This window comes from Charadrius vociferus, unplaced genomic scaffold, assembly GCF_000708025.1.
Source record: "Charadrius vociferus isolate BGI_N301 unplaced genomic scaffold, ASM70802v2 scaffold14, whole genome shotgun sequence".
NCBI classification, from domain to species: domain Eukaryota; kingdom Metazoa; phylum Chordata; class Aves; order Charadriiformes; family Charadriidae; genus Charadrius; species Charadrius vociferus.
In genome coordinates, this window is record NW_009648876.1 from 32,339 (window position 1) to 50,423 (window position 18,085).

Consider the following 18,085-nt stretch of genomic DNA (forward strand, 5'->3'; position numbering starts at 1 on the left):
CAAATACATTACAAATATCAATAAAACAAATGGTTCTTTGCTACATTTACCAACAATAATTTGAAATTAAACTTCAACTGGCTTGAGTTAAGTAAGGCAACCTTCCTCAGCTAATGTCAAAGCGGCATTTTTTACCTTGACAACATGCATTTTCTCTGTTATACAGGTAACAAATGTACTTTCCAGCCATCATGGCAGCATCTTGTCTTATTGAAAATGAGCAAAAAAGAAATGAATGTGGTCATTAATAAGGAACAAGAAAAACTGTGCACAAGTGGCATGCTCTATGAATAAAGAGGTATATGCAGACAGCATATAAGAACAATACTGACTGATGTCGACAAGATTGGGCAACCAATGTTTCTTTATTTACCTTTGTAAAATAGTCTACCTTTTTTTTCCCCTGAAAGATCAACAACCCATATTATATATTACAACCCATATACTCTTATACATGTAACCTTTTCAAATCAGGATCTTTATTTTAATCTTGTGTCTTTGACTACTTAGCAGGCATTTAATAAGTAACTCTAAGGTACATAGGCTATATTTTGCATAGTAGTTGTCACGTCTACCATCAAGAAGCAAAACTATTTTTTGTTTCTTCTACCAGCACAGCAGCTGCAGCCTGAGTAGATTTTCAGAGCCTTCTTACAACATAGTAAACACATGTTGAAGATTTAACTGATCCACAAATATTTATTAACTTACTTTAGACATCTTGCTCTTGGTGTCTCCTGTTAAAAACGCCAAATTGTTGATTTCATTCTGAATCACAAAATTTTGTTCTTCTCTTTTGAAATTCTAAAGATTAAAAAAAAAAATCACCCAGAAGTTTAATTAAGCTGTGTGTACCATATTTATCTTTAAAGGTAGAATGAAATGGAAGAAAAAGTAAATATCTTATCTTACATGTGATTTACACCACAGGATAAAAACTTCAGCTACCATTCGAAAGAGTTCATCAGAATCTGCATCTGGTTTCTTTAGCCAATTGGCTCTGATTACAAAAACAAGAGAAATTTTAAATAAGACATTTAAAATAAGACAACTGAATATAACAACCTCTATTTAATAGATCAGGTTACATTTGTATAATTCATCTTGGAATTTAATGAGAATCACTGCAATTTTCCATGACCATGGTTAGAGAGACCATTTTTCATAGCAGTTTAACTCATCTCCAACAAAAATCCTAATTCTTGACTACTTATTTCTGCCTGCTCCTCCTCCCCATGGTGCCAACACATGTTTTTGTGTCTATTCTGTGAACCAGACTAGACAACAGACCTGACTGAAAAGCAGAACTCTTTCTCTGAGTATTTCTCTTTCTTTTTTTTTTCCCCCCCATAATAAAACATTGTTATCAGAACTTTGTGTTGATTCAAAAGAGAACACTATAATGGGGAGAGGAGGAATAGTACACGGAAATGAATGAGTAGGCAGAGCTGTAAGGACTGACTGCTTCAATTGGTTTATTTTTATAATCCAGGAACTAATACAACTTCAGTCTGGGTCTGTCTGCACAAGGATGCTCAGAAAAATTGGGCAAATGAACTGACAGATGCGGCCCTCTTATATGTCCCTAAATTAAAATGCATTGATATGAGTATACATAAAGTGGGCATCTGACAGCAGACACGGAAGGAATTATTACATTATAAATTATGCTTATTGACTCTGTCTTTCCAGTTGGATTTCTCCACAGCCCAGTCAAATCTGTGGGTTTTAAAAATTTGAAGTGTTTCCTTGACAACAAGGTCTGACATAGTAAAGCCTTGAGTTCATCTAGAAAAAGCAAATAATTCTCAGTGTTTATGCTCGTTTCACAGCATAAATGATCATGCATGCAATGAAAATGCTCTTAACTAGCCCAATATGTATTAACACCTAAAAAATGTAAGTGGACAATGATTATGTACAGAAAAACAATGTTGTTCAGGATAGGATTAAGATACTGAGATACTATATATACTCTTCCGGGACAAAGGAAAGGGAAAGTGTAGGCACAGAATAATCCTTCAGTAAATGGTGGAGGTGAAAAAAATCTGGCAATTCCAAAAGTAATACAATGTTGTCCAAACACTTTCTATTTCCATCTTAAAAAAAACAACACAAAAGATTAACATCTTTGTGGTATTATCTGCAAATAGAATGATTCAATTAAGGCAAAACAGTTTCTCAGCCATTCATTAACAGTTAAAGGTTTTAGCCATTTTTTTTATTTTTGAAAGGCATATTAATTTATAAGGTCATTGGGCTGCAGTAGCATATATAACAAGTCTGTTCAGGAGATGCATTCTCAATTATAACAATGCAGTTACAATACAACCAAATAAGCCAAATGCATGTGAGAAAAAGGTGTGAATTTCAGGTACATCGTTCTATAAGTTAAGATTCTTAAAATACTCAGGATCTGATTCTCAGCATACCATCAAATGCATTGTGTTCTTTCTGATTATCTGATCATGAACTCCAGTAGATTAATTAATAAATATGAGGTTATTATTAGTTTTTATTTACCTGTTGTTATCTACATAACGTATCAACATTGGATAGAAGGCGTAAAGGTCTCTACAAAGAACAGCAAACTCATCGAGAATGAGCAGCTCAGCTTCTTGGGTGTCAGTCTTACTATCTGCTCTAAGTTGCTCCTCTTCCATCACGATCTTTATAGCCTTCTTCTTCAATTTCTCCAGTGTTGGAATAAAGTGAGTTTTGAGCAGATCAGGCCTGGCTTTGCTGATGATGGGTTGAGCATAAACTATACATAAAAATACAGATAATCCTATGATTAATGCACAATTGATGTTTTTCGATGTACCGATATGAACTCTGCAGTTCTAGAAAAAAATAAAGCTCATAGTGCTTCCCATATTTCTGGAGCACCATAAAATTATTAATAAAACTACAAATATAGTTTTAACAACTGTGTGTATTAGAGAATAAAGACAAGTTACTGGGAATTCAGATTGTAAGTGTTTCAGTTTTACGTCAATTAAACTACCATGGTTTTGGCAAGTCACAAGTCTCTAAGTTAGAACCTAAACAAAGTAGGGATTGAGACACAAAGTCCTCTCAAAAATGCTGTTGGGGTCTTTTTTGTGTGGGTTTTTTTTTTTTGTATAGTGTCAGAAAATAGTCAGAAGACAGTATTCTGGAAGAATTCCTTTACCTCTTTCGCCTTGGGCGAGCTAAAATGCAGAGAATGAATGACTAATCCAAGATCATAGATCTATTTTGCATAAGCATTAGTAATAAAATGCAGATCACCTGAGTCAAAACCATAAGAACCACACTAGTACATTACCTCCTTATGTAGATAAGCAGCCACTACAAAACTGCAAGCTGTGGTCTCTACAATTAAGCAGCAGACTTCTTACTAAATTTTAATGGAATCCTTTAAGAAGTCCCAGTATTTAAAATAATACTGAAAACCCAGTATCAATGGGGCACTAAAATTTAGCAGGAAATTATTACCTTTACATAAATTTTATTGAACCACTTTTTTGTATATTATACTCTCACATTGTTTAAGATTAATCATAAAATTTGGATTCAGTAAATTTCTTTAGCTAGCTAGCTACTAAATGGTACAGGACATTTTGAGAAATATTTCTGCTCATTTAATAGCTGGCACAGTTACTCAGGCAAAGCAATTAATTCTGAACTTGGGTTACTCCTGGGATTATTTCACCATATACACTTTCTTTCCTTTTTGTCCTGATATTTCATGAACAGAATTCACAGGACTTATATCTTCTACTGCAATACTCAGTTCTTATGTGTCTTGAAAATCAAGGGAATTCACAACTCCGAATTAAATGCTAAGGCTCTTATACAGTGCATAGAGAAGGTAAGATTTTCAAAATCCATTGTTATACAGAAAGCTCTCTGCTTCAGTGATGCTACAATGCATGCATTAAAATAATAATTAAAAAAATTCAAGAATTAAAGTATCTCCTATTATTACTTATCTACTTTTTATCTTTCTTTCCTGCTGTTTTTAATTGCAATTTATTATTACGATATCACTGGGTAATATGTTAAAGTGTAACAAAGCAAGTAAATATTAGTAGGTACAATTACTCTTTAAAAATATTTACAGTACCTGCAATTCTTTTCATCCAAGATGCTTCATCTATTCCCAGATTGTTGTTAATGATTTTCAGAATGTTTCCAAGAATGATGCTCAGATGCTCAGATGTTATCATTGTACAGCAAGGCCCAGCACTTTGAGGAACACTCTCAGACCCTCTTTCCCACCAGTAGGATAAATAGTTGCATAGCATGGGTAAGATAACCTCAATTACATGAGGCATTTCAGTATACCGTGCTCCAGACTCTGCTAAATCATTAATTTCCTTTATTAGTCCATCCAACTGAGGGATCTCTGGACACATCTCTTCTACTGTGTCAGGCATGCCTAAAACTGCATGTAAGGGTAGAAAAACAAAAGATTAATTAATAAAATAAAAGACAACATCTACATTCATCTATGTTAAAACCCTAAATACAAATAACATTGTCACTCAGGTTTTTTTCTGTCACCATCTCAGGCAGACATAACTATAGTAAGACTTTGGGGTATACATGGGTCTCTCGTCTCATAAGTTTTGTCTTTCTGATGATATGCATATAGCACTGATGTAGACTATAGCTGCCATAAAGCTACGGCTTTACTGTAAAGTGTCCTGCAATTATCTGGTGAGCAGCCCAGCTATATAAGAGTGCAGAACTGAGAGTCTACATCAATATTGGATAAACTCTGGCCACCATTTCCATAATTATTCACAACTTTCTTGTCAATTTGCAAAAGATAAATACACCACAGAGCAAAGGAAACAAACAGCTCAAAATTATGGGTGAGATTAAAATTAAACTGTACCTAGTTCACATACTCTGCACATCTACCTCCCAACAAAAACGCCAGGAAAGAATTCCCTTTGTCAGATGCTTGTATTAGAGCCCGAAGGGCGCTTATTCAGCAATTAACAACCCATCATAATCTAATGCCAGTCACTCTAGCAAATTTCTTCTTCCACTAGTGCTGCTCCTGTAAAGTAGAGCTGACAGGAAGGAAGGGCTAGCACAAGCTCTTCCATAACTGCTTTTATGTGGAAAAAATTATGAAGCGTATGGAACAGATCTGCCTACTTTTTTTTTTTGTTTGTTTAAAGTAACAATGATTTTGGCAGGCAATGACTCGTACACAAATCGCTGAGGAAAATACTAAAATACTTTAAGATGACAGTCCATCAGAATAAGTCAAGAGAGAAGGAAGTGAAGAAAATCTGTGTAGAATGACTCATGCTCCTTTGATTAAGGTTTCATGGAATCAAAGTCATATTCTGTCAGGAGCTCCCTATACCAAACTACATTGGATACTGGTAAGACAACAAAAAATATAGATAAATTTCCTGTTCACATAAATATTGCACCTCTTACATGTTGCTAGTAAGAACACAACTGCACAATTTGCTAAAAATATCTGTAATGTAGATATGATCTTTGACTAAGCGTCAAATATTACAGGATGCAGCTTCAGAAATGTATTCAAACATCATGTTCAGAAAAAAAATCCAGATATGCTAGAAGAAAAGGAACAATATTAACACAGTCTCAACAAAGCAGAGCAAGGCTAAAATCACAAGTAACAGAAAATCAACAGTAGGAGTTCTCTGCCGAGGCATACATTTGGGTTTTTTTTTTCATTATTACAATTTCTTTCTATTACTATTAGTTGAAGAGGAGCAAACACCATTATTTTTTTTTCCCCCATGAGGAACAGTACTTACTTGCTCTTTCTCTTGCACTTTTTGTGTTGAAGACAGACAATGGGTTGTAATGGTTGAGAGAAGGTTCAAGGAATGCTACCGGAATGGCCGCTGCAAGAGATGCTAAGCACTCACCAAGTGCAGGACGCTGCCTGTATGCGAGAGGCACTAATAGTTATCTGAGAGGAAAAGTCTTTCCACTAGGCTTTCAATGTCTTGTATACATTATAAAGCAGCATTTACATTTATTCCTGATTTAGTTTATCTTTTAATAATTAGGAACTTTTTGACAATTTTGAAAAACTGCATTTTTTACATGAACAAAACTACTGGAATTTACAGTGGTATAAGAGACAGGTTTTAAAAAGAACAACCTCCACCAAGTATTGTGTATTAAAGGTAAACTGCTCCACAGTGCAACTGTGCTACTACAAACTACAGAAAACACATCTAGAATATGCACAAAGAATACATTAGTAACTGTATATTCTTATTATACCTTTGCTTTGCTCAACAAGGAGCAAATGCGTATAATCAATCAGAATTTGTTTTGGCAGACATACTCTTTTTCAAGATTTCTCTTCTTTTCTCTGTGTGTGTGTATATACATATTTCTTTTCCTTCACACATTATACCATTTACATAGTCAAATGATGAGAAACACTACTGCTAGTTATTGAAGACTGATTTCATGACTTTATGGCATTCTGTGTGGCGTGTTCTGAAAGGGGCAATTCTGCATTCTCCCACACAACTTTCCCATGTTCATGTTTGTCTGTTCTGTGCTAGCACAAAACTCAGACAGCATCTTGATAAGCTGGATGAAGGAACTGGTTCAGCTAAAAATAAATCTCACCATAAAAACCAAACTAACCAAGCCAAACCTACAGCAACAAAACATGCTCATCATCTGGCTGCACAAACACTATTTACCAAAAAAAAAAAAAAAAAGAAAGGTGTGGAAATGTACAGAGGAAGGTGCATGAGATGCTAAGACAATCTTTTTCAGCATAAGACCAGGCTCTCATTGGCTTAAACAAAAGTTAAGGTACTCTTTTGAAGTTCTGAAGCACTGTTTATACAAGATGCCTTACAGATTTTGTTACACTTGACATACAGATTAGATAAAGATAGCACACACCTTTCATCCTTTGAAGCTCCATGGTTTTTTTTGGAATAGACATGGACCTGTTGGAGTGGGTGCACAGGACAGCCACAAAAATGGCCAGAGAGCTAAAGCACCTCTCCTATGAGGACAGGCTGAGAGAGATTGTTGAGCCTGGAGAAGAGAAGGCTCTGGGGAGACCCTTCAGTACCTAAAGGGGGCTTATAAGAAAGATGAGGACAAACTTTTTTGCAGGGTCTGTTGCAATAGAACAAGGGGTAATGGCTTTAAACTAAAAGAGGGTAGATTTAGACTAGATAGAAGGAAGAAATTTTTTACCACGAGGGTGGTGAAAAACTGACACATATTGCCCAGAGAGGTGGTAGATGCCCCATCCCTGGAAACATTCAAGGTCAGGTTGGACGGGGCTCTGAGCAATCTGATCCAGTTGAAGATGTCCCTGCTCATGGCAGGGGGTTTGGACTAGATGACCTTTGAAGGTCTCTTCCAACCCAAACTATTCCATGATTCTATGATTGTTCAACTTCCAGGAATAACAACAATCTTTTTAAGATTCTTTAGTGTCAACAAAGCCTTCTTTATTGCATGACCTAAAGTCAAAGATCGTGACCCATCTACTACCTCATCTTAAACTGCCTATGTCAATTTTTATTTCACAACCATGCTGGAACGTGAAAAGATATGAAACGATACACCCTCCAACTTCTTTTGTTGCAGGAGACACTAAAGAAATAGGCAAAGCAATGCCCTTACAAAATTGAAAAACATTATAAAAATGATTTTTGTTCGCTTGGGTATTTCATGTAACGTGATTCACATAATATTACTCTATTTCAAGGGTGAATGCTCTTTTATTCTCTGTGCAGTATTACTACAGTTTACTGTTGTTTTACTTCCACCAAAGAAATGGAAAATGGAGAAATCAATTACCACAAAATTGAAAACAAACTATGTGCTCCGCTACATATTTATGTCATTTACCTTATGTTCTGACCATTGATACAGAATATGTGATGCATTAGGATCACAGATAGCAATGACAGAACATTTCAATAAAAAACAAATTCTTGACAATGTTAGAATGCCTAGTATATTTTAGAGCACAGCACTGTTCTCTTCCAATTTAAATTGTAATGAAAGATGCAATATTATGCATATATGAGATTTCATAAATTTTCCTCAAAAGTAAACTTCATTACATCTTTGCCTTCTGTTGGATCAAGAAGGAAAAATCTTGGGGGGTGTATATATATACAGAAACACATATTAAAAAGTAATTTGAAAAGACTAACATCAAATGCACTGAGGCTATTTGATCACGGGCATGTCAATGTCATAATGCACACCCATCTTTCTATATGAAAGGAGAATACCAAGAAGCAGAAAGACAAGATGAACAATTATACAACAAGGCTAAGAAAATTACTCTAAGTGCACAGATATCTTCTGTCATATGGAAGTCTTAAATATGAGATACCAAGGGAAAGCCTATAATTCTTCAGGACAGAAATTAGAAAGGACAAAAAGAATTTCAGAGCAGATAGTCACTGATATAAAAAGAAAATAAGGAAAAATAAATCACTGGGAACAGAATGGTTCAATAGAATGAATGCAGCAAGAGGTACTTAAAAAAAAAAAGCCCAATTAACCTTTTAGACAAAATATGTTAAGAAGACAACTAACTGGAAACATTTGCTCCAAAGAATGAGGAAGAACTGTCAGAAGCTGATGTCCAAGTCTTGGAGGAAGTGGAAGACACTTGATATGTAATCAAATCAATCTAGACTTTGAAAAATCAAAGCAAGATAAAAGACCACCAACTGATGGTAGTCGTGACGAAGCATTTCCTATTATACCACTGTTATAACAGACTTTCTTGCATCTTTGGCAGTCTTCATTTTGAGAAGCCTCAAATAAGTCAAACAACAATATGGATATGTATGTATGACTGAATACAACAGTTAATTTTGTCATATTTACATACATTAAAAAAAAAGTGCTATAATTTCTTAACTTATACAGAAGTTCGTATTTCTTATTATTGATACAGATATTTCATCATTTGTGCTAAAAATCATTTGGAAATGTGTTTCTATAACCTAACCAGGAAAAGACCAAGACACCATAAAGGGACATACAACTTTTGGGTACTGGGTTTTCAACCCCAAATTTAGGACCTAAATTACTGATGTAGTGAATGAAAAGAAATGGGTACCTGCATATAGAATTCATAGTCAGAATGCCCATAGCAATAATACTATACTTGTCAATAGAGCATTAGGGCTCAAAGTAGTCAAAGACTACTGCATTTTGCATCCAGTCGTCAACATTTATGAACCACAGAAACTTTTAGAGAAGAAAGGCTCACAGAGAAATCAGAGACATCTCCAACATCCCAAACAAGCTAAACACTCTTTGTACAAAGGATAAAACCCTTGACATGGAAGTTTGTCACAACAAGGCAGCAGCAGCAATCCAACCTAGTATTAGTCCTGAGCACCAGCAGCCAGGAGTCTTGTGGAATCAGTTAAACTATTTCAGCCACGAAAAGTGATATTCACCTACAAAAAGTGAACTATGACTCACCCTGCAATGGAAGGTAAAATTTGTAATGTCCCTGCCAAAATTCACTAGGGGAAAAACTGCACTTTGATCCTAAATCTGAGCATTATTTAACTTGAATAGCTGGTCAAGTCAGCTCAATCATTCATTACTAAGTTTTGCTGAAATACTAAGCAGCGTGTTTGAAGTCCTACCTCCTACCTAGACACTGATGTCTGCCCACAGCCTTAAATCAAGAGCCTGAGTGAGTCTACTGAAAACCAAACTAAATGAAATCCACAGTTGGAAACCTCTCACACAGCGTAGGAGACATTCATTTCCTTGGATATATCTGATCTGATTGCTCTTCCCTTCTAAGACGACAACTGCAGTAGGAAAAGGTGATGCTGCTAACATCGATGTTTAATGTAGCTGTCCAGTGCTTATAGCTCTTGCCAATCAAATGGAGGCCTGTGCTGTAAGCTCTTCTCACCGAAAGGCAACTCAAACACAATCACCTTTTATTTCCTGTGAGAAGACCCTATGTAATTTAGTGACAGACATATAAATGACTGAATGTGGTCATACACTAGAATAAGCGTATGCATACATGTACAAGCATGCAGAGTGGGAGCAAAGAGACAATCTGTGCACTGATCTTGCATTTTGCATGAAAGAATTACTGAAGAAGGGAAGTGAAGACCAGCATTCTTCATACTAGGCAAAGCCTCTCCTAACCAGATGAGAGTTGTATTTCCTCCAGTTTAGTCTCTCTCGGGCCCTGCGGATTTTAAACTTTTCATTTTAAGAAAGATCATTAAAAGTGCCTAACCTAAAGCCTTCAAAAGCATCAGGAAGGGTTATGATCACCGCAGCTCCTGTCTTGTGACAGACCAACAACTAGGGTTTTCTTTTCTGAAGCAGCAAATACGGATTTGAGCCTTTTTTAATTGAAGCGGATTTAAAATCCAGGGCTTGGAACATATCATAGCAAAACAGATGCTTAAAGGAATTGTAGATACAGCTCTTTTTAAAATAAAAGTAACTGGTAAAGTGGTTTCCTTTGTAGAGTTAAAGGCTGTCAGAATGCTTTACATATGTTCAGGACTTTATGCTCAGGACAACTATTTTGAGAAGCCTGTACAGTCTTAGGTGTGAGACAGATGCACTCTACTTAGTACTCAGCCTACTTACCACAGCAACATACAGTAGCCAAACTTTGGAATCCTTAATGGCAACCCATGGAAAAATTTAGCTTTCCCTATAGGAAAAATAAACTCCCTGCAGATACACTGCCATATGCAGAATGAGTTGTTTGCTTTTATTTAGTTTTGGGTTGGTTTTTTTTTTTGTGTGTGTGGAATTGAACTCTAAGATATAGGAACTACATTCCAGCTAAAGTGTATTTTAAACACACTCACAGTTTCAGATTCATCTTTCATTCAAACTGCTTTATTATCTAAACAACATACTCCTAAAGAAGAGAAAATTTTACATGCTTAGTTTTTCACTCAGTACCTTTCAACATAGATGTTCTTCCCGGTCCCAAGGGAATAGAGGCTACAAAGAATTCTGTAACATGAAACTTGTACATCACCCACTAGAGGAAAATAAGAAGTAGATTATCAGTATTTATTCAACTAAAGACTACTTTCCAAATATTAAACATCTATTTTATGTATTCTGATAAACCCTGTCTAAAACTTTTAGCACATGTATCACTGAACATTCTAGGCTGTCAATACTGCACACGCGTTATTTATCTTCAATTTCTCCGATACCTGGTCTGTCATCTACATTCATTCCAAAGTCTAAGAGATCATCAGACATTCCAAGAAGCCAGCAGATACTTGCTGATAAGATATTGTAAGTTGCAGAGTCCAAGTTTAAGCTAAAACACATCAGTCTGTGTGTCTAACCTCTGGGAAGTTCATCTAAAGGTTTGCCACCTTTTTAAAGAAAGTCTTTTAATGGCTATCAATCTTTTAATTATCTTCTGCTTTGGAACTGTGATCACCCAAATATATACAAAATTTTGGAACAGCATATTGCTGAATTTCAAGGAGGCAATTCAGTAATTTGAAACTAAACAATGCTAAAAATGAGGAAAATTTCAATTAAAATAACTAAAGTGGTTTTCATATGTAAGAAAAAGAAACACAAGGAATTAATAATGAGTTGTAACCTTTAATCTAATGAAGTAAAAATATGTAACAAAAGTAAGCATAATTTAATTTTCTGCAGGAAACTAGTCTCATCCACACAGTTGGCAAGAGAGCACTTAAGGGGAAATTTTAATTTCTCTCAATGTTTGGAGAAATACTGTACATAATTAATTTGAAACTTACTGAGTATTATTTTTAAAGATGCAATAGAAATAAGGTACTGTGGGGCTAATTTCAGATTTAATGCTGGAAATGTGTATTAATGAAAACACAATTTCATCCTTTGTATTCATGCAATCATTACTAAAAAGCATTTGTATTATTGTAACACAATAAACTTCAAAAATAAAATAAAATACTTACAAAGTAAATCAATTCCAAACTGATATTGTGAAATATGTTCAAAAATTGATGTCAAGATTGGTAACAATGCTACTGTAGTATAATTGATATTTTGTGAAACACCCTTGATTTGAGTTCGTGAATGGGTAAATTTTCCAAGTTTAAGATTTTCTGAAGTTTTTTCCAGGTCTTCAGCTGCATTTTCAAAAAAGGCACGCAATCCAGCTTTAACAAGCTCAGATCCTGATTTCATAACAGTTCTAAAAAATAAGGGAAAAATACTAATTTTGCATTGATCTTTAGTAGTTGTATAGCTATATATCTAGTTAGTTACATTCTATCAGTCTTTGAAGATACACATGTGTATCAGTGAACTTTACATCATGAAATGAATAGAATAGTTACATCTAAACAGCAGTATAAGCAACAATTAGCTTGGAGAATTTAATACAAAGTAATAACAACAAAGAACTTGCTTCCTCAGTCATGTCTTTCAAGTTTTTGTGATTTGCTTCCAAATAAGATAATTCCTTCTCACCAAACATCATAGGTAGTAAGAAAGCTCCTCCATACCATATGTTCAAGAAAAATAACTCTTAATCCCTAAATTTTTATGGGAGCCACAGTAACTAGGTATGCAAGTGAGGATACGTGCCTACCTATCTTCAAAGCAACCTAACTCTAGATAATGCAACTGCAATTCCAGCATCATAGTCACACTCCTAAATTTTCTGCACTTTTCTCCAACCCCTTAATGAAGCTTTCCAGTGTTTTTATTCACAGTGCATTTATTGTCAGGCTGCTGTATAACATAGCCAGGCCAGAAAACACCAAAAGTTAGAATACTATCCTGGCCTGTGTTTTAATCTACATAATCATTGCAATGGTAAACAATAAAAGTTAGCAAATGTAACTATGCCCATGTATTAATACATTCTGCACCCTTCTAATGCCAAATTTTCCACTGTGCACTAAAATGTCTCAATATCTACAGGTATCAGTACTTCCAGTTCCACAGTTTGTATCATTTATATCTCCCAATAAAGTCTTTAAATGCCTTTGGAAAGGGTGACAAAAGCTTTCAATGTTTTAATGACAGGCATTGAGCAGAAAAATGTAGGTGAAACCCTCTAGGCAAAATCTGCTAATACGGAGGTCAATATCCGAATTATTGGTACTTCTAATATAAGTAATTACAAATAAAGAATAAAAAAATACAGAAACAATCCAACTGCTCCTGAACAGCTCTGCGACACCTGCGTAGTTTGTAGCTGACAGAGATGTTGCAAACTTACCGTGTGTCAAGAGACTGAGCTAAGATGTGTAGGCAGTTCACCATTGTAGCTGAATCACTACCTGGTTAGAAAGAGATACTATGAGAGCACAATAGTATAGAAAATGTAGGATAATCTAATGACCCAAAATGTCATTACTGGAGATGCACAGGTGAAACAAGACATGACATGCAAGTCTCCCACCCTAGGTCACTGGAGGGAGAGTTAGGTCTGGTTCTGGAGCAAATATTCAATTTCTTAAGTCCATTTCCATACAAGAACTAAAAAGAATAACTAGTGTCTACTTATGGCTCATTTTCATCACTTGACCCTGCAACATTCTGAACTTTGTATCTTGTACTACCTACATTTTTTTACCATTTTCTTACCAGTACCTTTGGAAAAGGTATGTTATTTTTCCTCCACATCTCCCTAGACTAGTGAGAAATTAATTCATTGGATCCAACAGTTGGATGACAGTGTAAAATGACTTTTGGAAAGCTAAAAGTAACCGCAAAGGCATGAGATTTTTTTAAAGGAGTCTGAAAATCCTATAAGGTCCTATTTTTTCCGGCTCCAACACTTCACATAGTCTAGTAACTTCAGAGCCATGTTCAATGCATTCACTAATTGTACTGGAAGTTTATGCATAATTTTATAAAATTTTGCCTATAGCTTGTGAAAAGCTTCAGGTAAGATTCAAGCAATGGTTATACATCCTTTATATTTTTAACTTTATCAAGATCTTTCTTAACAACTTACCAAAAAGTGAGATCCTATGTCTAACAAGAGCAGCTAGTTTGCAGAACAGGCTAAAGTAGAAAAGAACAGAAAGAGCAAGACAAGACAACACAAAGATTAAAGATTTATTTAGAATATGAGGTAGAGAGTACTAGGAATATGAAAGAGAAAATACAGCATAGTTCCTGGAAAGTGTATTTTGAATCATACATGATGATAACAGTCAGTCAAATAACTGCATTAAGTGGAATAACTTTTTGAAGCTTCTGAATTCTCTCATTTTCTAAGCTTCACTACTTCAGAGATTTCTTGAAATGTGAAACTTTCTTTTGATTACAGTGGTTTCCAACAATTGCTTATTATATGGTTGAGTCATTCCATATGGTTATTATTTCTGAATAAGAGTTTCTTTTGGTAATAGCAAGAAAAACTATGTAACATTTTATTGTTTTACTTGGCACTCTGCAGGGAACAAAAGTTACAAATCTTCATACTATTTAAAACACTTGATAAAATACCCTCTGTAAATAAATAAATCTGTGTTTAGCCACTGATGACGATAAGATGAATCCTGAAATACATAGAGATGATAAGAGCTTCTGGCAAGTATGTCAGAAACTTGCATATCTAACCTATCTGTCAAAATAATAGGATAATTAAGAGAAAGGAAAAATCACCAACTCTCTGAAGATTAAAGGGGCTACTTTAACTTCTAAAACCAAAGACAGCTAGGCAAACCTCTTCATCATCTGTGCTATACTTTACGAATGGAGTAAGGATATAACAAAATGAAGCAAAAATACCTTAGGAAATGGTATGGTCTTTTACTAGTAACATTGTCATTGTTATCTTCACAATAGTAAGAAAATACTATTCTTCCCATAAGATGAAAATAGCTAACGGTTACTTTTCTCAGTGAAGAACAGACAAAGAATTACAAGGTATTTCTGAATTTATAATAGCAGATATACAGGCCGGACATCTAACTTCCTTCATGTGCCTTTGTAAAGGCAGTTTGTACAACCCTAGTAAGCATCTTTCTAGCTTTATTAAGCTGACCTGACTGACTTCAGGGAAGTAATAGGAGTATTCAGAGAGAAAGAATGAAATTGAAATGATATTAAATGAAACTTCCATCCTCCTGAACCTGAGCTGACTTCCTCAGCTACATTTGTACGTAATATATCTGAAAGCTCAGTAAAGCAGAATCTTAGGGACTTAACTAGTTCACTTTTACAAGCAACCGCTATATAAGGACTACCACCCACCAAGAAGGGTAATAACAATTTAGAGAACTGCAAAAACACGTTGGACGATAAACTGAAGAATGGAATCTAGGAAGTTCAGTCCTAGGCCTGTTCTTATGTAAGAATGAGTAAGTAACTTTTACTTTCAAATTTTATATCTCCACTTCGTTGGAAAAAGTAGTCAACTCTGTTCAACATAGTGAAAGAAAGCAAAAGAAATTTGAGAAACTGACAGTTAAAGTAGAAAGCATGAGAGCAAAATACAGTTTGAAAGACTATGATACAAAATTTCCCAAAGAAAATAACTTGCAGCACACCTTACCTTTAAGAGGGAGAAAAAAATTGGCAACAAAAATACTAGGTGACAGTCATAGTTAAAAACAAATTAAATATTATTTTTTAATGTTAATTATAGAAAAATTAAATCCATATTTTTGTAAAGGCAACACATTATAAATTAAAAGGCAACTGTCTCTTTTTAATTGAGTTTTCTACAATAACTTAGAGTCAAATGGCAGATTCCAACCAAATCTGAAACAGTACAGATGTCTAAAAATTATTAAATTCCAGCAATTTTTGTGCAGGGGTAGAAGTAATTTTGTAGAGCAGGGAGAATCCATAATTACCCCTAAAAAACTGCATCATAGGATTTTCACATTTTTGATATCTGAAAATTTAAATGTAAGACCATTTAAATGACCTAACGGTGGGATAAGGTTCAACCAGAAACTGCCATCAACAATGAAACACAAACCCATCAGAAACTAAGTTTTATTAGTTCCATTGCTCACAGAATCATTTATTAATGTTTTTGATGTTATCATTCACAGTTATATATTAGTAAAAAATATAATTAGTGTATATACTTAATTCTTGAATTATATATTAACGAATACTAAAATGCGGAATTCTAGTCACTCACTGCCATTCTGATACAGAATAAATTATTCATCTTCTATCTCAGGAAACTCAGCTTTCAAACTATCTTTCTCTTTAATCTAAGAAGAGACCTTTAAGTATCTATATAGAACCCTCCTGTGTATATCTTAATTTTCTACTTACCTTGCTACCATTTCCTTTTCCTTATTTGATGCATATCCACTGCTACTGAGTGTTTTTGTTGGAGAAGACAGGAAGTAGAGGCAGTGATTTGTAAAGTACTGATCAACTAATGGTAAAAGAACCTAAGAAATACAGATACAAAATGTATTTTTCACAGAGCACAATGGTAAATGTAGCAACAATGCTCTGATTGGTCAAAGTTCATTCAAAGGATTTTAGAAGTTCTGTAACAGTTGTATTTTCTCATTTCAGACACAAAGTCATATGAATGAAAACCTTAAGCCTTACAAGTTTACTTAAAAGTTATGTAAATAATAAACAGAGTTACACAGATCTATTTTGGATCTTATATTGCAGGCTTACTCTTCTCACATTCAACAGTGATAAATATCACTGAACTAAGAGGACCCTTCCTCTCCACTATTTACATAACTGTCCAGTACAGATATAAAGGGAGAGGGCTTTTTTTTTTTTTTTTTAAGATCCTAAATTAAATCCTAAATGTTCCTTACTTCAAATCTGATTATTGACAACATTTTTCTTATTAGGTACACAAATGTGTATTACATATCAATGCACAGGAATACTTCTTCCTGTTAATTAAGTGATACTATGCACTTCAGTGATAAACCAAGGCCAAAATTTTCAGAAGTAATTTATATGTTCAGCAAGAGTATTTAATTTCATGTAATAAATAAGCTGCCTTTTAATTTCTATGTTCCTTCTCATGAAGAAGCAGATATATTGAAATATTGTGAAATATTTGAACGCAGCAAATATATTTAAATATTTTTGAAGATATTTTGAAATATTTATTAACAGCATTTGCTTGATTACTTACCATGAAAAAAAAATGGGAAAGATATATTTCTATTACTTGAAAAGCAGTGTAACATTACAAATTTCCATGTTCTCTATAATGGAATATATATGTACATTACTTGAAATACTAGATCACTCACTTTGGCAAAGAATTTTATTTCTTGGTCATGTGGAGATTTTTCAGTTTTTCCACTGGTTACAATGGCTTCTGCAAGGATACAATCAAGGTAGACATGAATAAGAAGTTGTCTAATAATAAATAACACAATAGCTCTTTGATATAGCCTTTCACACTTAGTTTTGCTGAAATGCGAATAAAACAGCAGCAACAGTTTAGCTAGTTACAGATGTCCAAGAATTCAATCTGCAAATTAAAAGACAGAACTTAAGTTTCTTAAATGCAATAAAAGTAGTGGTCACTACAAATTTCAACATATCAATCCAAATATTTAAATATCAACAATTTACATTATTTTCAAAATAAAATCTGCAGCTTACCCAAATGTGCAATAAACTCTTGAGCAGAATCAACATATTTTAAGATTTTCTTCAGAAACTTAAAGGCAAACCTCTTTTCCATTGATGAAGCATCCAACTCCATGTCATTCAGACCCCTGTTTTAGAAAGCATTGAGATAAATAGCATCGTTGATGACAATAGTACGAATGATGACAGTAGTATGCATCACTCCATTCTTTAATATCTTTTAATTATGGTAAATTTTCATAAGAAGGAGAAAATAACCTTCCATAGTAAGTCTTATTTAGGAACTAGAAAATCAGTTAGAGATCAGTTCATGTTTCTCTAAGAGGTGCAACAGCTTTGGACTAAAGTATCCAAAATATGTGTATTTTAGGATAAGAACTTCAGACAGCTATCTTATTGCACAGAAGAAGCCATGGTACATTTTAATCTAATGAAGCAATGCATTGGCCACTCAATTTCTACTGCTGGCAGATTAAAGTGCCAAATATTCAGGAAGACAGCA

At 34.4% G+C, this 18,085-nt stretch overlaps 1 protein-coding gene across 1 annotated transcript in view; it reads right to left on the minus strand.

The window, feature by feature from the left end:
- RYR3 (ryanodine receptor 3) overlaps positions 1 to 18,085 on the minus strand; it is a gene marked incomplete at its 3' end in the record, with an annotated part of 183,209 nt that overhangs the window by 29,931 nt on the left and 135,193 nt on the right. The window contains exons 58-69 of the mRNA XM_009886997.1: positions 17,596 to 17,711; positions 17,238 to 17,305; positions 16,276 to 16,397; positions 13,988 to 14,037; positions 13,247 to 13,307; positions 11,973 to 12,211; positions 10,963 to 11,044; positions 5,799 to 5,929; positions 4,112 to 4,432; positions 2,524 to 2,764; positions 913 to 1,000; positions 712 to 804 (exon numbers count right to left, since the gene is read on the minus strand). Of these exons, the coding sequence (XP_009885299.1) occupies positions 712 to 804; positions 913 to 1,000; positions 2,524 to 2,764; positions 4,112 to 4,432; positions 5,799 to 5,929; positions 10,963 to 11,044; positions 11,973 to 12,211; positions 13,247 to 13,307; positions 13,988 to 14,037; positions 16,276 to 16,397; positions 17,238 to 17,305; positions 17,596 to 17,711 (1,612 nt within the window). The remainder of the gene's footprint in view (positions 1 to 711; positions 805 to 912; positions 1,001 to 2,523; positions 2,765 to 4,111; positions 4,433 to 5,798; positions 5,930 to 10,962; positions 11,045 to 11,972; positions 12,212 to 13,246; positions 13,308 to 13,987; positions 14,038 to 16,275; positions 16,398 to 17,237; positions 17,306 to 17,595; positions 17,712 to 18,085) is intronic.